The sequence below is a fragment of the Protopterus annectens genome, chromosome 16.part0 (assembly GCF_019279795.1).
Source record: "Protopterus annectens isolate FY-2018-M chromosome 16.part0, PAN1.0, whole genome shotgun sequence".
Classification (NCBI taxonomy): domain Eukaryota; kingdom Metazoa; phylum Chordata; order Ceratodontiformes; family Protopteridae; genus Protopterus; species Protopterus annectens.
In genome coordinates, this window is record NC_056750.1 from 796,242,678 (window position 1) to 796,262,794 (window position 20,117).

The 20,117-nt window shown below is 36.5% G+C and overlaps 1 protein-coding gene across 1 annotated transcript in view; it reads left to right on the plus strand.

Moving 5' to 3' along the window:
* The window catches only part of LOC122790841 (lipocalin-like), a 173,550-nt gene that overhangs the window by 102,885 nt on the left and 50,548 nt on the right, over positions 1 to 20,117 (plus strand). The window contains exons 3-4 of the mRNA XM_044058479.1: positions 476 to 552; positions 19,664 to 19,777. Of these exons, the coding sequence (XP_043914414.1) occupies positions 476 to 552; positions 19,664 to 19,777 (191 nt within the window). The remainder of the gene's footprint in view (positions 1 to 475; positions 553 to 19,663; positions 19,778 to 20,117) is intronic.

The following is a 20,117-nucleotide window of genomic DNA, read 5'->3' on the forward strand; positions in this document are numbered from 1 at the left end:
TTTGTTGTTTAAGAGCTTCACTCAGCACTTCTACTTGTTTTTTATATTCCTCTTTGAGATAGTCCAATTTTGCTTTCTAGTTTATCTTCATGGATAGCTCATTGATGTTACCGAGTATAGATTGTACGTCTTTCTTCATTGTAGTGTCCTATACACTGGGCTTAGAGCAACTCATTCTGAGACACTTGAGACAGCTAGTTTTTTTTCTAGTTTTCTTGACAGGAAAAAGCAATTAAAAAAGTTTCAAATTTTTTGTAGAAAATCTTTCAGCAGTTGTTTAACTATATATCCATCAAATTTTTAAATGTTCCCTTTCAGTTTTTCAGTACAAATCCCATCAGAGATGCTGAAATGAAGCATAGCTAAAACAGTGATTTTAACTGTTCGCCACCTTGGCCAAACCTTAAGCACTGCCATTTCTGAATGTTATAATAAATGTGAGTTTTTGATTGTATTTTCATTTCCTCTTTTTCAGGGCTCTCAACTGCAAAACAGTTAAAAATACTTTCAAGAAAACTGAGCAGCCAGGCGTGTTTCATTTCCATAGCACATGTAAGTTAAAACCACAATTATTTCATATGAGGTTTCCTACACATGTAATATGCCATTATCACTGAAAGAAAATTAGCAAGATTTCTCATCATAGGCAACAATTATTGTTAATTAAATAACCAAAAAGAAACAATGGTACTGTTTGTATCAGAAGTCTGGACTGAGAATGTTTCTGTATTATTCTGTGCACTGATTTCATGACAATGTCTGTACATTAACCAAATGGCAAACTTGGAAGACTTAGTCAACACCTCTCCATAGTCGAGTCACATTTCAGCATGGTCTCTGCTCCTGTCTCACCAGTGACTGCATCTTTTGCTGTCACCCTCTGTCTCCCATCTTTAATTCCAGTTAATATTTTAGTTTTTTTTTTTTTTTTTTTTTTTTTCTAATCCATGAGAATAAAGAGAGGAAACTTTCAGTTTCAAAGAAGGTAAATGGCAAGGCTGAAGTGAAAGAGTAGTTGGGTGCGAAAAAATACCAAGAAAGGAGTTAAAGCTGTAATATATGCAAGGGAAACTCTAAACATATGGTCATGTATATGAAGCACAAAAGATAAGGTTATGCACACAGGAGGATTCACAAAATGGCCGATTAATCAAGAGGAGAAAATTTAATTTATTGCAATGTAATATCAAATCCACAGACAAAAACAAAATTAGAGATTTTTATTTTAACAGTTTACTATTACAATACAAGTGATTTGTTTGTAAATGAAGGATAAGAAAATAAACACCTTCCTAATATCACTTTCTGTCATCCCCTCATGTGGCGCTATCTGTAGTTTGGAAGATCAGGAAAGATAGAAGTTTCAGGTGGTAATTAGTCATGCCACTAAACTGGCAAGTGATCAGTTACTCCAGATGTACTGACAGGTAACCTTTTAGTGCCATAATGAGACTAAACACCTTTCTTACATCAAGGCTTCAGGTATGTGAGCTCACTATTTCTTAACTCGCTGACAATTGCCAGAATGATTCTCAGCATCTGTAACAGTCTCGCGTTTTCATCTTTCTGTATTTGTACTGCATTATCACTATTTCTTAACTCGCTGACGATTGCCAGAATGATTCTCAGCATCTGTAACAGTCTTGCGTTTTCATCTTTCTGTACTTGTACTGCATTATCACTATTTCTTAACTCACTGACGAATGCCAGAATGATTCTCAGCATCGGTAACAGTCTCACGTTTTCATCTTTCTGTATTTGTACTGCATTATCACTATTTCTTAACTCACTGATGATTGCCAGAATGATTCTCAGCATCTGTAACAGTCTCACGTTTTCATCTTTCTGTATTTGTACTGCATTATCACTTTAACTCACTGATGATTGCCAGAATGATTCTCAGCATCTGTAACAGTCTCACATTTTCATCTTTCTGTATTTGTACTGCATTATCACTGCATACTTAAATATACTTGGGAGTTATTACTAGTAGCCTTGTTGAACTAACGACTACTAGAATAGTCAGATTGTCCTTGTTCCATACTACTTTCATTTCTACTTGCATGCATTATTTTATACATCTCAGCATGCATGACAGTGCAGTCAGCAGGGTACCTATTTCAATGTAGAAGGCTACTTTAACACTTTTTTCCCCTCCATCATCTACAATATCTGCTTTTCTCATTTGCACATTCCTGTTAACACTGGGTAATCCTAAATGGCCACCACTTAGTCATTTCTGGAAACTCTTTCTGGTCATTTTCTCATTGAGTTCTTCTACGTGAATATTATAATAGTTTCATAATTTTAAATGTATCCACTTTGCCGTGATACTATAGCATTAAAACATTCTATAACACATTTCAATGACCACTGTTATATCTTCACATTTAGTCAAATATCATGAATTCCCTTTAAGAGCCTTTTATCATATGTTCACATTTTAACCATCCATGCATCGCATTTTGATCAACTCTCTCAGTTTTTTCCTTCTCATCTGAACTTTATGTTTGTATTCTGTTTTTAATTTGCCAATTTCTCCTCATCTTCCTTTAGCCAGCTGGTTCCTACTGAGTGCAGGCACAGTAACCATCTATGCTTTATTTTTAAATGCTTCTGCTAATAAGAAGATGAATGTTGTCTAATGCAAGTTTGGACTTTCTACCAGAATTTTAGAGACCATTATTCTACATCCTGAAATTCTGAAAAATATGCATTTTAGATTTTCTAAGGGACATTATCTACCCTCAACTTCAAAATCTGCTGCCTCCAACTTTACTGTAACCCACACAAAGGAAAGCATTCATTTTTTAAAAAAAATCTGATAATTATGGGCCTCAAAATTCTAATAGTTTATGCTGTATCCATACTTCTGAACATTTAGTATGTTGGTGTCTGAGGGTATCCTTAAATATTATCTAGCTGTCTATTGCAGGCCTTTGGGTATAATTAGTCTTGAAAATCTATGACTTACATATTTTTAAACATATTAACTTTGTCTTATACTGGTTTTATAAATCCTTTTTAGTGGTGAAGTAGTCTGCTTCCTGTTTAAATGTTTCAGTACTTGGTGGCTAGTCAATATCAGAGGGACAGTGAATTAATTTATAGCCTCAGCTTCGTTATCAAATGTCAAAGCAGTTTTCAGAGCTAGCTTAGTCTTCTAAAATATTTCTAACTAAATATTGCTCGTTTGCTTATGTTGTTCAGCCGATTTTACATTACATCTCAAGTACTTACAAAGTCCCTCTTCTTTCCATTTTTAGATTTTTTTTTTGCATTGCTTTCCATTGGTCACTTTTCATTCTATAAATGTTGTTTTTACATATTTATCAATGTTAAATGATATTCATCTGTTCCATGGGTGAGATGTTCAAGGTCCCACCTTCCTGAGTTTGTGGTAGCACAGGCTGATGTAAAAAACTCTCACTGCACTTATTCAGGGGGGTATGGGTTTATTTACATCTTTCTATATTTACACTTTACATTCTTTATACATTTATACAACATACAGCTGGTCATTCCTTTCCATTTTTTAAACCTTAACATATAATCTACACAGAAATAACTCTTGAAAAAATGAAAACGGTAATTGACTTTTCAAAGCCATCTGCTTTTATTTAAAATGTCTTTAACTATTCCCATCCATATTTTCTATTTTATCTAGCATATCTTTATCAGCACTATTTTTATTATCCAATAATCCTTCACATAGTTCCCATTATCTGCAGAATGAACAATGGGACAGAATACTGCTTGAAACTGTTTCAATTTTCTCTCTCAAATATATCTATGGGAATATTTTTACATCGTTCCCATTTTATTCCACTGTAAGGCTTCTGTAAAGCTGCTCATTTTTTACTTTCTAAAAATGTTTTGTTTCCTCCTCGTTATACTTATCACATTTTCTTTACTCTAAAATCTGATATTTCTTTTAACTGATATCTTACAAAACAGCATTCTCCACAGGAAATCCTCTGCTTCATAAACATTTTGAAACATACCTTTTTAACTCCTTCCAAGGATATACCATACAGTATTTCTCCCTAATATTTTAGGCCATTGTTTTCTTTTTATCAATCTCATTTTCACTTTCCATAATTTTATTCATTCTTTTCCTTCACTTTTCCTGTTCATCACGTTTCTTCCTTCCTTTATATTTCATACCTTATAACATTTTCTGAAGCACTGGCAACTCTGCCACCTTCATTATCCAGGAAAATGCATAAAAGCCAAGTACACTGTAGGATTCTTTAGATTCAAACCTCCATTTTTACTGCACATCACTCCTCTTTTGACTAGATTCAGTCTTGATCCTTGAATGAAAATATTTTAAACCACCACATTCTCCATTCTATGTGGAAACATGTGCATCCCCTAAATGACAGTTTTCCTAATAAGTACACATTTAACACACACTTAGATTAACACTTTTCTACCATAACAAATTTTTTAATATTGTTTTTCACTGTTCTATTACATTTACTTACTCACCAAACCATTTGCTTTGTCTTATTTAACCATAACCCAGATTTGTTTACTCATTCCTTCACTGGTACAACCACTTCATTTATCTATATCTTATTTCTAGCCACAGTCACTAAATTATCTGCTTATGACAAATCAGATGTACGACTCATTTTCCCATCACCCGGTTTGCTGCTTCTATTTCACCCATACGTTTGAATGATTGCATTCATTATCAGTGCAGGCACAAATATTGGGCATCCTAGTTTAAGTCTTCTCCTAATTTTTATCTTTTTGCCCACTCACCCATCTATACATTTCACCCATGACATTCATTACATATTCTTACAGCATTCAAAAAAAAAATTCTCCTATCCCAATATGACTCCACAATAATTAACTATCAAATGCCTTTGCCATATCGCTAGTGTTACTTCATTATTTTCTATCAAACTCATGTTATTTATTTTGCTATTAATGTTTCCTTTACTTCTATTTTTTTGATTTTGAAAACTCCTTCAGCTATAACTTAAATACTGTCTGCATCCTTTTGTACTGCTTCCACAAAAATGGTGTAATCTGTATTTCCCAGTGCTATCCATCTCCAGTTGTTATATGTTTTCCCATATAAAATTAATATTTCTACCAAGAATTACGCTGAGATTCCTTTCTCTATCCATTCATGTAGTATTTTACAGAATATTTCTCAGTTTCATTAATTTCGTAACAGTCTATTTTTGGTGATGATTCATCTCTATAATAGAAATGGAAGAAATAAATACCTTTTTCTACAGAATTCTTAACATTCACAAATTTTACAATTACATTTCCTTTTCTTATATTCTACGCACAAACGTTTCCACAATTTCCATTATTTTTCTGCCTATATCTTTCTTTCAACAAACATTGCAGCCATTCTTCCTATTTACATTTCCTAAAATGGTGAGACTTCTGTTTTTCCTTTCAAGAAAGTCTTTGTCTAAACCTCAAATTTCTAACATTTCCTCTCTTTCCATATATCTCTCGCTTCCTCAGTCTATCACACCATTCCATTTCTTTTACATCTTTTTGGAATTTCATTACATCATCCTTTGCTTTACTCTTTCTACTATTAAAAATTCTCTCTTTATAGGTACTCCAATCTGTCCAGTTTTCATGATGCACAAACATTGTGATATGCTGTTTCCATAAAATCTTGTGCGTCATTTTCATGTCATCTGTTTCAGCAATCCATTCACTCTTTTTAATCATTTTCCTTCTATTACTTCCCTGTCATCCCCTATTGTAGCTCACACCTCTATAATCTGAAAACTCAGCCATTTTTTTAAACAAGGACATTGAGAATAAGGAGGGGCCCCACCTGGTGAAACACATCAGCAAGAACAAGTACTGTAGTGAACGCCAGTCACCATGATGCAGACACTGGGAATTACACGTACCCCAGAAACCCAGATTATACCATGACCCCCCATTAATATTCCAAAACGTGCACGCTGATTGGCCAGCGTGCACATTGTAAATCGATTTATACTAATGGAAAAAGGTCCGGTCGCCCGGCCTTTTTCCCATTAGTATAAGTCTTTTTAAAAACACTGTCTCGCTATGTTAAAGGAGTTTAACATAGCGACACAGGTTTAAAAAAGCAACGGAGATCTCCGTTGCTTTTTTTAAAGCTGTCTCACTATGTTAAACTCCTTTAACATAGCGACACAGTGTGTAAAAAGCAACGGAGATCTTGCTTTCTCAGTTGCTTTTTTTTTTTAAACCTGTCTCGCTAAGTTAAATAGGTTTAACATAGCGAGACAGCTTTAAAATAAGCAACGGAGATGTCCGTTGCTTATTTTAAAGCTGTCTCGCTATGTTAAACCCATTTAACATAGTGAGACAGGTTTAAAAACGGAGAAAGCAAGATCTCCGTTGCTTTGTTGCTATGTTAAATGGGTTTAACATAGCGAGAGCTTTAAAATAAGCAACGGACATCTCCGTTGCTTATTTTAAAGCTGTCTCGCTATGTTAAACCCATTTAACATAGCTAAACAGTAAAAAGCAATGGAGATCTTGCTTTCTCCATTGCTTTTGGCCACAGCTCTGATGCACTGCGTAGGCATGCGCAGTACATTAGAACTGCTGCGGATACCAGACAGCTGCGGAAGGGCAGCAAAGAGGCATTATACAATGCCATTATTTAAGAAAAGTAATTATTTCCTTAAATAATGTCATGGTATAATAGCAATAACCCACTTCTGGGTGTGGGTAATGTGGGATTTACCCACGGTTGTCTTTGTTTGGTCCCTCAGGCTTCGCCCTCGGGACCAAACCACGCCAACCATGGGTAAATCCCGCATTACCCACACCCAGGCATGGGTTATTGCTATAATAACTACTGCAGTGAATGCCAGTGACACTGAGGTAAACACTAGGAATTGCACTACCCCAGAACCCCAGAATAACTACTGCAGTGAATGCCAGTGACACTGAGGCAGACACTGGGAATTACATGTAACCCAGAAACCCAGAATAACTACTGCAGTGAATGTCAGCCACACTGAGGTAGACACTGGGAACTACATGTACCCCAGAAACCCAGAATAACTACTGCAGTGAATGCCAGTGACACTGGGAATTACATGTACCCCAGAAACCCAGAATAACTACTGCAGTGAATGCCAGCCACACTGAGGCAGACACTGGGAATTACATGTACCCCAGAAACCCAGATTAACTACTGCAGTGAATGCCAGTGACACTGAGGTAGACACTGGGAATTACATTTACCCCAGAAACCCAGAATAACTACTGCAGTGAATGCCAGTGACACTGAGGTAGACACTGGGAATTATATGTACCCCAGAAACCCAGAATAACTAATGCAGTGAATGCCAGCCACACTGAGGCAGACAATGGGAATTACATGTAACCCAGAAATCCAGAATAGCTACTTTAGTGAATGCCAGTCACACTGAGGTAGACATTGGGAACTGCATGTACCCAGGAACCCAGAACACTGACATGGTTCTGTACTGTGTTTATGTAGTTTTAGGTAAAGGACAATGTTAAATATAAAAATTGTGAAGGACGTGCTGTAGTGTCTTTGTGGTTACAAAGCCACATGCTGAGGCCTGGTTACAGTCTGTACTGGTGAGTAGGACTAGGCATAGAGCCAACAGCCTATGATAAGCAGGTGCATAAATGGTTGCAGAAATCTGTTCCCATGGGTAAAGTATAGAAATGCAGGGAGGATGCTTTGGAATGCATCATGTATGCCACACAGGTGCCACAAAGGATCAGGAAGTGGTAATAAGTATTGACATCCAACAGTCTGCGCTTGCATGGTATGCCAACATGCTTTGTTTTACCCACAAGTGTACAGGTACCGGTATAACCGCCGCTCAGTGAAGGCAATGCTTGGAAAGGTCACTACCCAGGAAAAGTAAGTGCTATTGCAGCCCCCCCCCACCCCCACACATGGCATGAACCTTATAGGCAAAGCTGCTGCAGACAAGCAATGATGAGACCAGACTTGGTAGGGACTGGAACAGGGTGTGAATGCTGTGAGTTGTCAAAATGGATCTTTGCAGCAGTTTAAATGAAATTTTGCTGATGGGATACTCCAAGCAGAGTAAAAAGGCACAGGACATTGTGGTAGATCACACCCCATGCTCTATGATAGACCAATGTCTTATTTTCTGTACATAGGACAAGGGACAGAATGCAGACTGAGTTAAAAGAGTGGACTACCCACACAAAAAAGTGTCATCTTGAGGCTGAGGTGGTTTACTGAAACTTGCTGGCCAGGGGGATTAGCCCTTCATACTCTGTGGTGGCTTAAATGTTGGAACCAGAATGGAACGCAGCTCCCATAGATCAGTTGAAGACACCAGGTTAGTCATGTCCACTATAGTATAAACTATTGAAAAGTAGCAACCTCACAGTAAGTTCATATGGGGAACAGAAAACTCAACAGGTAGAATTGATGGGTATGCAGGCAATTCCAAAAATAGGTTATTCCAGAAATGTGGCACACAGCCTGTATGGTGACTATGTTTAAACTGTCCGTCCAGAGGCAACATAAGAATGGAACACTGGTAAAATGGATACTTGTTGTGCAGCCACTCGCCATCTTCACCGACAGAATTGTATCATGAAGCAACAAACATGGCCGTGCTATTTCACTGCAAATGCAAGGAGCACAGAGATGTCACCAAGCTGACCAGCACCTAATGATACATTCAGAGTCCACAAACTAGAGTAGGTAGCAGCAGAGCTTGCGAGTCAAGTATAAAATAAGCAAAAGAAAAGCACTGTACTTAAACCTATTTCTATTTGTTCACCTTAAATGATTAAATACACTTTGGTTGTGACTGGCTGGTTAGAAGCATAGGATTCATTATCTTTTGTTTTAAAATGTTATTAATTGTGCTCTGTGGTATAAACCTGATAAATCATGGGAGGGGCGAAAACTTGTTTTAAATAAATTTTGTAATTTCCATCAAGCCAGTGACATCCTTTTTTGCTTTGAATACAGAGTCCATAAGCCATGCTTCAGTCAGCAAGGATATTGCACAGCAATATTGGATTCCATTGAATATGGTACTGCCAGTGTGGCCAAACTAACAGGTGGCCACCAATCAGTACTCCGATTACATCCTTCTTTTTTTCTCTTATTAACTAAGTGTGGCCTGCTGATGAAAGCTGGACTGGGCATTCAGCCTAATCAGTCTTTACAAAGCATTAGGGACTGTTTACTCCAACATGCATTTTTTCCCCCCACATTAACAATTCACTTAATTTCTACCCACATATATTCAGTCCTGTCCACTGAAGGATTTGTAAAGTGAAAACCAGTAATTACATTAAATAAAAAGAAAACCACTGGTAATAAATTAAAAATAATTATCTGTCTTTATAGCAGTTACATTGCTGTCTAAAATGGTGATATTGGGCTTGGGACATCAACAGCGTCTAGGTAGGAATTATTAAATGTCCATAAATATTAAAGAAAAATATGCAGATAAAATAAAGGGGGTATGAATGTCAAAGCATGAATGACTATTTCATGTCAAAATAAAAATCTAGGACTACTGAGTCCACTCTTACAGGTGTTATCAATAAGTTAGTTTCCTAGGGTGGCTAACTTCCAAAGGGGAACCTCTTAAAGAATACCGCAACTTATAAGGGGTGAAAACTTTAAAATGAGGTGAAGTAAATGATTTTTAAATTAAGTGACAGGTTCCTATAAATGTCTTCTGTGGAAGATTTCAAATCAAAGACAAGAAAGAATGCAAGTATGCAAAAGGCAGCTATGCAGAACAGCTCCTTTTCAGCCTGACAATTTTTGGAGGGACATCTACAGAACTGGTAGTAAATAAGTCCCTCCTACCATGACTATTTATTTTTCGATCTTAAAAAAAATGCTAGGACATCAGACATGATTTTAGATCATGGCAAACAGTTACTGTGCTTCACAAAGACTAAATATGGATGTAATGTTTATTAATTGAAAGAGTGTATATACCCCATCAGCATATAAATAAGCACATTAAGAAAAAAATCACAGTATGCCTTGATGAATTTCATTCCAGTAGTCACAATATACTATATCTGAATAGAATACCCACTGGAATTTAAAATAAATCCAATGTCTGACTAACAAAACACATTCATGTCAGTCCAGAGGTCCAGAGAGGTCATACTTCAGGCTATTTTGGAGGCATCCTGGGATATTATCAAGGGCCATCAGTGCAGTGTTCTTAGCCTTAGAGAGCACATTAAAGACCTGCTCCTTTGTGATAGTTTGGGGGAGGTTATATTTGATGGCATTACTTGGGGTGTGCAGTCAGGATGGTGAGGGGATAAAATTGGAGCTAAAATTTGTCAGCCAGCAGATTTGCTGTATTTTCAGGCTCCATGTAAGTGGCTTCATTAACCTTCAGCTCTGTACCACCTTTGAAGTTATGGACATAGTTAAATAAAGCCTTGTGGTTGTCCTTGGCTTGGGAGACCATCTTTACCTCACAATTGACTTGGATAGACAATTTGCCCTCTTAGTTGTTGTTTAGCCTAACAAGAAATTTACGAACCTTTTGGTTTATTTAAATAATACCTCTAGTTTTTTAAAATTTACCAGTAATTTTGACATTCAAGAACTGAGATACCTAGATGTTTGCATAGGTAAGAAAGAAGGATCCTTTACATCACGCATTTACAGAAAGGACACCTTCTCTAATTCTTACTTGCATTACACCAGTTGCCACCCCGCCCATCAGAAGAAAGGGGTAGTGAAAGGGCAACTGGTAAGGCTGAGTAGGATGACTTCGGACAATGAAGTTTTCTTTGAAGAAAGTAATTTTTTAAGGAACCTATTTATCAAGAGAGGGTATCCTATAGAACTTTTCAACAAAGTGATTGACGAAGTAAATATTAAAAGAGGTGATTCTTTTGCCCCTATTTTGGGCAAAGATGAGAACTTGGTCTTAGCTGAACAGCATGAACAGAAGAAAGGAGAGAATAGGTCAGGACTTATTACTACCTTTTGTCAACAATCAGCATTTTTAATAAACATTTTCTCTAGGGAATGGAATAGCTTTTCCAAATTTTCAGATTTAGAACACATATTTGACAATGATCCATCTTACATTTACCGTAAAGGTAAAAGTATTAAAAATATTTTGGAGGCAGGCCAGAAAATCAATTCTATTTACAATGGTAACAGATCAAAGAAAGGACTATATAAATGTGGAAAATGCAACTATTGTACACACTTAATTTGTGGAGATACACTTTATTTAAAAGCGAGAAACATGACTTTGCATCTAAACACCTTTGCCAACTGTGACACTATAGGAATTATATATATATATAGCTATTTGTAAAAAATGCTCCTCCTTCTATGTGGGAAAGTGAGAGAAGGCTTAGGCAGAGAATATATGAGCACCTATATGATGTTAGGGTAAGGAATGAAAAAAACGCACTTAGCAAGCATTCAGCAAAATGTGAGTCCCCTGGATATCAGTCTTTTATCTTGGAGGTTGTCCCCACTAACCCCAGAGGTGGTATGTGGGAAACACATATTGAATACAAAGAATTGTATTGGCAACTCCTTCTTGATGCAAATCGGAATTTAGGGCTCAATGAAATGGTGTCGATAGCCCCAGTATTAAAACTGAGGGCTGCAAAACTCTAATTTTATCTAATTTTTATACTGTATTCATATATTTTATTATCACAAATAATGAATCTTTTAAAATGTTTTTTAACACTTATTTTAAGGAAAATGTTTTTCTATTTTTAGATGCATTATCAATTTACACCACTAGATGGCTTCACCATTCAATTTTATTTATTTAAAAATGTTTCTCTGTGAAAGATAGCATTTGAGTCATCAAGTTTATTAATGAATTATCAAAGTGTTTTTTATCATGTTTTTAACACACAATTTTTACAGGATGAGTTTAGTTATTATTGAAGCTCAAATCTCTGTATTTTAACTTTATGGTTCTTTAGGCTTATAAATTCTATGTATTTTTACACTTTAAGCACTTTATAACATGATTGGTCAATGCAGCGGTGACAGATTTCAAATGGTGTATAAAAACACTCATTAAACAATATGGCCAGTATTACTGAAGAAGCTGGGGACGAAAACGTTTGTTGGATACGTTATTGGAGTGCATTTTCTTATCATCAGTGTATATCTGGAGTGTTGGAGTGTCTTGTTGCTGCTTTTGGAATAAAGCATTTACATATTTTCCAGGATCAGGATTTATTTGTGCTTGGTACAGTGGTTTTCTACTTTTACATAGTTAAATAAAGCCTTGTGGTTGTCCTTGGCTTGGGAGACTATCTTTACCTCACAATTGACTTGGATAGACAATTTGCCCTCTTAGTTGTTGTTTAGCCTAACAAGAAAGTTTTTATCCTGCTTGGCACTGCATTCTCTAATTTTAACTATAACTTGTTTCCTTTTTTGTACAATGTGTTATATTTGGATTCCACCAGGGTGGTTTGGTTTTTTGAGTTTGTTCTAGGCTTGTTTCTAGTAGGCATAGCTGTTTCTATGCATCTATTAACATGACTTTTCAGGGTGCCTGTGTGCAGTTCTACATAGGCAGCTTTGTTCTCCCAGATTTGAAAGAACTGGAAATTGTGTCAGGTAATAACTTAATACATGATTTGCCTTACAGCAGCCCCTGTTACATGACTTGCTGGGGATTACACAGCACTGACTATTTTGAAGGAGACAGCTTTATCGCCTGACTTCACCAGAGATGACACTACAGTGGGGGGAGGGGGGAGTGCAGCATTCTCCCATATTTGTGAGACACAGATCCAGTATGTTTTCCCCGCTAGTAGGCAAATGGACTAATTGGTCCAGGGTGTTTAAGTTTACAAAGTCAGGGAATCTATGAGCCTGCAAGTTTGGGGTTGTATATGATAACAGTTTATAGAGGGGTAAAGTCCCCTACAAATATAGTATTAGGTTAAATAGTAAGTAACTCCACTAAGTAAGTATGAGCTATAGGTCTCATGGGTCACAGAAGATGATCTATAACTTGCAAGGTTATATGGAACTCTACCTATGGTAATTTGGACACAGTTTCCAGTGCATCATCCTGTTCGACCAACCTTGCTTTTTTAACAATAAATATCTTTATGAAATTATCACTTATGACATATGCAATCATATATTTATATAAATGAAAACAAATCACATTGACATTTTCAGCAGCAAGCAGTATTCATCACTTGTACTCTATCCAGTTGTCAAACATTACAAAGCTAATTCATTTCCTGCCTTTCCTTAAACCTCATTCCTCCACCAAAACATTGTTGTCCATGCATTGCTCCCACAATTCGCATTTTTCTATGTAATTTATTCCTACTCTTCTAATGATCCCACTTTCCAGTTGTTTTATCTCTATTACTGTAGTCACTCCTATAACAGTTTGGTTTAGACTTGGATTTTCTAACAATTGATTTTTTGGCAGCCACCAGGATTAAATTCAACAAGGCCATATGTCTAGGCAAATTCAATTGTTTCACAGCTCAAAAAAATCATTCCCTTAGTTGCACCAATTTGCTCACCCAGTATTTCTGACAGAGTAGCCTGTAGGAATTTTGAAAGTCTGCAAACGCATTACACTCCCAAAAATATGTATCTAATTATCTCTTTCTTCCCCATCACACCTCTAAGATTTGCAATCTACCAGACTAAATTCTTTGGAATCTGCTAGGGGTATAAAATAACTATGCAAACTGTTCCAAGCAAAGATCCTAAATCTTCTAGACATTGTTGCATATTTGGGAGTCATATATATATATATATATATATATATCCCTTATCTCTTTGTGAATTGCTTATCCAATCTCTCTTCCCAAACCTTTCTAGCCCACTCTGATTGATTCCTATAGTTACCATGCAATATTTTATATGCCCTACTAATTATACCCTTTTTAACAGCAGTTCCTAGTCTAGACTCTAGAAAAAACTATATCAGTGCTGGTCTTTCACTCAGGATGCTCCTATTTTGTTATCTTTGCCTGTACTCTAATATCAGTCCTTGATAGGGAAGGCAAGCTCTAGCTTGCAGGTAGAGTTCTTGGCCTCTTTACATTCTATTACCTTTTTCTCTCTCTAATTATTTGCTCCCAATACCTTGGTTCTTTTGACAGTTTTCTCCAGTAAATTCCAGCCTCCTCTTGCCTATTCTCTGTACCTCTAATTTCAGTCATCCCTATTGCCAGACTCTCCCTTCTCCATCCCCTCACTGGTTTAGTTCTTAGAATACTTTCTGCTACTGTACGAATATAATATTCTGTATTGTTATTCTCCATAAGGATCTGCATCCAGAATCCTAGTTTCGACATAATCATCCCTATCCATTTTGAGGTAGAATTTTAATGTAGATCAAGAAACCTCCACCTTTAATCCTCATCTGTGCAGTGGCTGTTCTAAACACGTGGAGAGCATTGTATCCCTGCTCTCCCAGGATACTCTACCTGGCTTTAAACCATGTCTTGGCACCTGCACAACTCTTTGCATTCTCCAAGATAAGGATAGCTTGACAGGAGAGTAGGTTTTTGTTTAGGCTCCTGGCACTAAGTAGTAACACATTTAGATTCCCTTGGGTTGATTTTGATAATTTGGAAGGTTTGTCAGTTTGGCACTGCCTAAAAAAGCACTATGGGGGAGCGCAATGTTTTAGCCAATATTCAAATACCTAGCATGGATAGGTACAGACCATTCTTGGAAAAGCAACATGGTCTGTTGAACATATTCCTCCAATGTCGACAAATATTGTACCCCCTTTGAATGACACCAGAAGCTAAGCCAATTACTGAAGTCAATCATCAACTGTTCTTATAATGGCATTATCTTTGGTGAAGGATGCAGGTCCATACCAGGCTCATACCTGCCTGGGCTATGCAGTCAGAGCTCCAAAATGTCTCTCTTCATATAGTCTATGGAGGTACATCTCAGGTAATTCATATGCCATAGATTATGACCAAGGCATACTGGTACTTGTGGTTCAATGACGGAGTGACTTGGCAAATTCCGTCTCCTGATTTTGTCCTTGCTCAGACTGGTGAGTGTGGCATCCAAACATCTTACAATGGAGTCTCGTGTGACTACAGTATTGGGCTGTGTTGTTGGCTTCTCTTATGGGCTTTGTAGATGACGTTCCATGGGGTGTGGCTGTATGTCTGCTGTGTGTTATTTCTGTAGAGTGCTTCTGGGTTTGCTGAGGTAAATTGATGTGGGTTGAGTGTCTGTGAGGTCTTTAGGATTTTTTTTTAATGCCAGAACATATATTTGACTGTGTCAGCTACATACAATGTGTGGTGGGTGCAATAAATGTGTGTGTGTGTGTTACTGACAATCTATTATTTTGAGTGTGTGTATGCAAGAGTCTTGCCTATTATATCTATCACATATTGCATTGGTTTCTCCAAGGATTACTTGGTTGTCAGTAAACACAAGACAATTGCTGCATTGTTTCAGGATGACCATATCCAACAGACTAGTGATGGAGAAATTGGGAAAGTGTATATCCGTGATATCAGGTCCTTCTAGGTGAAGTACAAGGGTGTGGTACTAAAGGAGTTAATAGCAGGCTAGCTTGGATGATTTTGAGGTTAGCAGCAAAAGCTAGACTATGTAGTAGATTTGTGAAGTTAGTTGCTCTTTCCGAAACTGCATTACTGGTTACAGTTTCAGATGTAAGTGACTCTGTCTATACAAGGGACTGCTAAGTGCCAATAGTCCTCTGGCCAATAAAATTAAGTCACTTTAAGCCTTTCAGTGCATTCCCAACCAAGACCGACCAGGCTACCTCTCCTGCAGCCACTAAAGCACACAAAGGTTAAGCTAAGTGAAAAGCTACCAGAACCCAATTCAGTAACTAAAACAAAACTTTAATAACAATTTTCAAACAATTAATCTAGCGGCAAGGACAGTAAAAAACAAATGCACCGTGGTCTTAAATTGCAGATCATTGCTTAATGTTTAATATCAGTTCTGAAAAAAATATATATGGTATCTTCAAGTGTGGCACCTGCAAAACATGATACGCACGCCTCCATTTGTCACCACAGCATATATTTGTCTATTCCCCCCCCTTATAACAGAATCCCTTATCAAGGAATTTCAGATTTAGCAGCAGTGTTCCTGTGAGACAGTTGATAATCAATTTCATGAACTCTATGATGGGAAACGGGCAAGAACCGCAGACAAATCAAGAATTGTATTAAAAAAATGAATCATCATGTATAGAAGTTCTTTTTGGGTATCTGGGTTTCCTTCTGCACAAACTGCTTTCCTAGTTTGTGTCATCAGATCCTTGCCTAGGTATTACATTTTGATCACCAGCAATACAAACTCTTCTCTGGCTGTTTTTTTTTTTACTTCTGTTATTAACTCACTTTAAGTGATCAGATGACCTGTCTATTTCCCAACTGACTGCTGAGGGAACTTCATAAACATCGCTCTTTCCTATCATTCAGGCCTGCTTACTTTGACTATCATTTTTCATTCGTGTTCAACATGTACAGTTTTCTGTTCATTTCTGGTACCATTTCAAGTTAGAAGGGGTACTTTTCCTTAGATTAATTATCAGTGATATTTTGTCCTAATACTAAGGTGTCCTTTATCACATCACTGACCCCAATGAAACACTGTCCTGAGCATGGGATTTCTTTGGATGGATAGAAATTCTATTAGCGGGAACAGTGAGTTTTGCATAACTGATGTCCTCTATCAGTTAGAAGACCAATATCATGTTCTCTATCAGTTAGAAGACTGATATCTAATTTTGGAAGGGACATGCTTCTGCTACCTCATTTTGGGGTTCCTCGATGAGAATTTTGTTTTTTTTTTGTTTTTTTTTTTTTGTCTAAGACAACAACTATCTTCCAATATTGAAAGGTATAAACATTGTTCACAGTTTTCAGTTTTATTTCCCATGAAAAAATAGTACTCAATGTATGTACAATAAAAAGAAATGTAGTGCCCAAAAAACACAAACTTTGTTACAACATAAGCACTTCCTTCCTATTGTTCAGACTGCAGAGAAGTCCATTCGCGCAATTCATTAAACATTTGAAAAATTACACCATTTAAAAAACAACAAACAAAAATTCAGTTTTTAAAATGCATGTTAGTGAAGTACTTAAAACATGCTAACTTCATTAGTTTATTCATCTCAAGGCTCTGTGTTTAAAAATACAGTTTCTACAGAGCTTGACAGTATTTTTACACTGTCAGAACTGAGGTCGTTTCTGATCAAGTATTTGAGTCTGTGTCAACTTTTATTTAATTTAGTTGTTTGAGACTGATTACTAATGTTAAAGGTCATGTTATCATAATCCAAAGCAATAGCACTCAGCAGAATTAAACTTCTAATCTACAGTCCACTATTTCCCATTAATAAGGAAAAACACCAAAGACACCAAAGTGGAAGAAAGACAAGAAAAAAAAAACTACTGTAAACTATACTGTGAAAAACACTAATGTGGAGAATAAAATGCAGATTTGAATAATGTTCTCTCTAAGAAGTCTTTTTACGCCAATATTTGTGGAGTTACTGTCCTGCCATTTCCAACTAGTTTTTGCTCTCAGTTCAGTGATGGCCCTAATACTACAAAACTGTTTGGAAAACATGCAATAAAATAATTCTAATTTAACATGATAGTGTCCGCCAAGTTGAGGTTAAAAGTATTCCTGCATCAAGACAAAGACACATGTTCTCACAGACATTGAATAATGGCCTGCGTTTAAGGAAATTGATTGCTATTTAGTAACTGCTTATGGTTTCACAAGCATCTACACTGTGCAAGTCCCCGAAGGAAGACCGACATCAACCTGTCAAACAATACTACAGAGCAGCAGAGTTAAACTTCACTTTATACATGTGCAAGGACGTAGGACTGAACAAAACTGAAGGTACTTGAGTCATTTATTCTGACTGCAACTTCACATAAAAAAATTAATGTAGTGTTTAATTTTTCTGAGAATTTGCAGCACCAACTGTTTGCCTTACTCTGGAAAATGAAATCTGTTGCTGTATGGATGTAAAAAATGTTATAAACCACGACAGATGAACTAGCCAAATAATCCACAAAATTCTTTATTTCGATACGAAACCTCCTTAAGAAACACTGTAAAACAAGCGTAAATCAAGATCAAGATAAAGCCTGATATTTATCAGGCGAAAGCGCTCGTTTTACAGTGTTTGGATTTTCCAATTCTTTTGTTTTTACTTGCTGTATGGATGTAACTTTCCCAATAAAAAAGCTGTTTCCAGAAATGATTTGATGGCTTCTTAACTTTGTTTCTAGCAGCATCATTCAGTTGTTGTCGTCAAGTAACACCTTTCACCATAACTGTAGGAGAAAATGCCACTTAAAGAAGAAATGGAAAATGCCATAATTTGCATACATTGGTATAGCCACCAGTCCCGGAAAAGAACTTCCGAGCGCGAGTTACACAGAAGGGGTGGAAGGTTAGCATAATGGTTAAGGTGTTTGCTTTACAGACACAAGGTGCAGGGTTTACAATCCTCACATAGGGTAATTGGCTAGGCTTAAAATGACCCATAAGGGCAGTTAGCCTAGTACTAATCTATGAATCTAAAACTTAAAATGCTGAGAAACGCAATGCTGATTACTGTTTGCCATAAGAAATCACTTCTGGTGCAATTTCAAAGTGTGCATCAGCATTGATGCCCTTCTTTTGGGCTATCTCCCTTCATAACTCTCAAACTATTAGAACAAGAAATATTGACAAAGCCATAAATAAAAGTGGGACAACTTCTTAATATTGCTCTTACAAGCTTAGAAAGTTGTAAGAACAGGTTTTGCATCAGCGTGAATTTTCTGAAAGATATGAAGTCGAAACTCAAATGTCAGTCATTTTCAAATTTCAATCTGTAATAATTTACCATTAATTTGCCAGAAAGACACAAGTATATGAAAAATGGACCAAAAATACGATGCCAAAATCTGAACATTCTGCAAAAATCTGTACAATTGAGAGCTATGTTCCCCTTTCTTGGAGTTGGTACAACTTTGCAATATATATATGTAAAGTTTGGAGATGAGGTGCAGGGTGGCAACACTTAAAGTTTACTTTTTTGCCCACTGGTGTTTTGGGCTTTGCTTTTTGGCATTTTTGCTTCTTGGGGTTTTGACATTTAACGTTATAGTACTGGAACTGCTTATATTTCTTCACTAAGTGGCATTAATTTTTTAATATACCCAGCACCACTTTTACCAAAAGTGACTAAAAGCTGTTTCAACCAATCAGATTAGTGGAAAAATGAGTCATCATAGCTACTCCTTCTAAATGATTTTTCAATCAATGGTCTATGGGAAAGAAGCTGTACAACACAAGTCGAATAAAGTGATCCTTCCATCTTCCCATATCCATTATAGATATTCTCATACCAGGATGAGAAAACAATCTGTAATGATCTCTGTATTTTCTCATTCACAGAAGGTATTTATTCTACCACAGGATGCAGTTAGATGGGAAGAGTAACACATTCCAAACTGCGACAGTCTCAGTGTAGTAAATGATTTATGTAGCTAGAACTGCATTAAAATCTATTATAAAATATTTAAATACTGATGAAAATTTGCTGATTTGTTGCCTGCATTTTACTGCATCTCATGTTTATTGGTTTTAACTTTCCTAAAGGTTGGGGCGGGGACAGTGAAATCTACATCACAGATACAGACTATGAAAGATACGCTCTTATCTACGTTAACATGACGGAAAAACGAATGAGCTGCACCTTCATGAAGTTACTGGGTAAGTAAACTGGGTCTGAGAGACCCCTGCCTTACTTAACTGCTTTTATTTCTCATAATCACTAATGATACTGTTTGATTAAATGAAACACTAATATCCTTAGTTGGAAGTGCTGTTTATATTTATTTAATATTTTTATTTATTGATTGACTGACAAACATCTGTTGTCTGGGACAGGCTGGCTGAACCTACTAAAAGACCACTTTTCCATGCTGTTCCAGTAGGAAAAACTCCAAAGTGATTAATTGGAAGAGACAGACATAAAAATAAACAATAATAATTTCATATATACAACACACCTCACTTAAGACTGTAAAAGATAGTAGTAAAAAATTTTAAT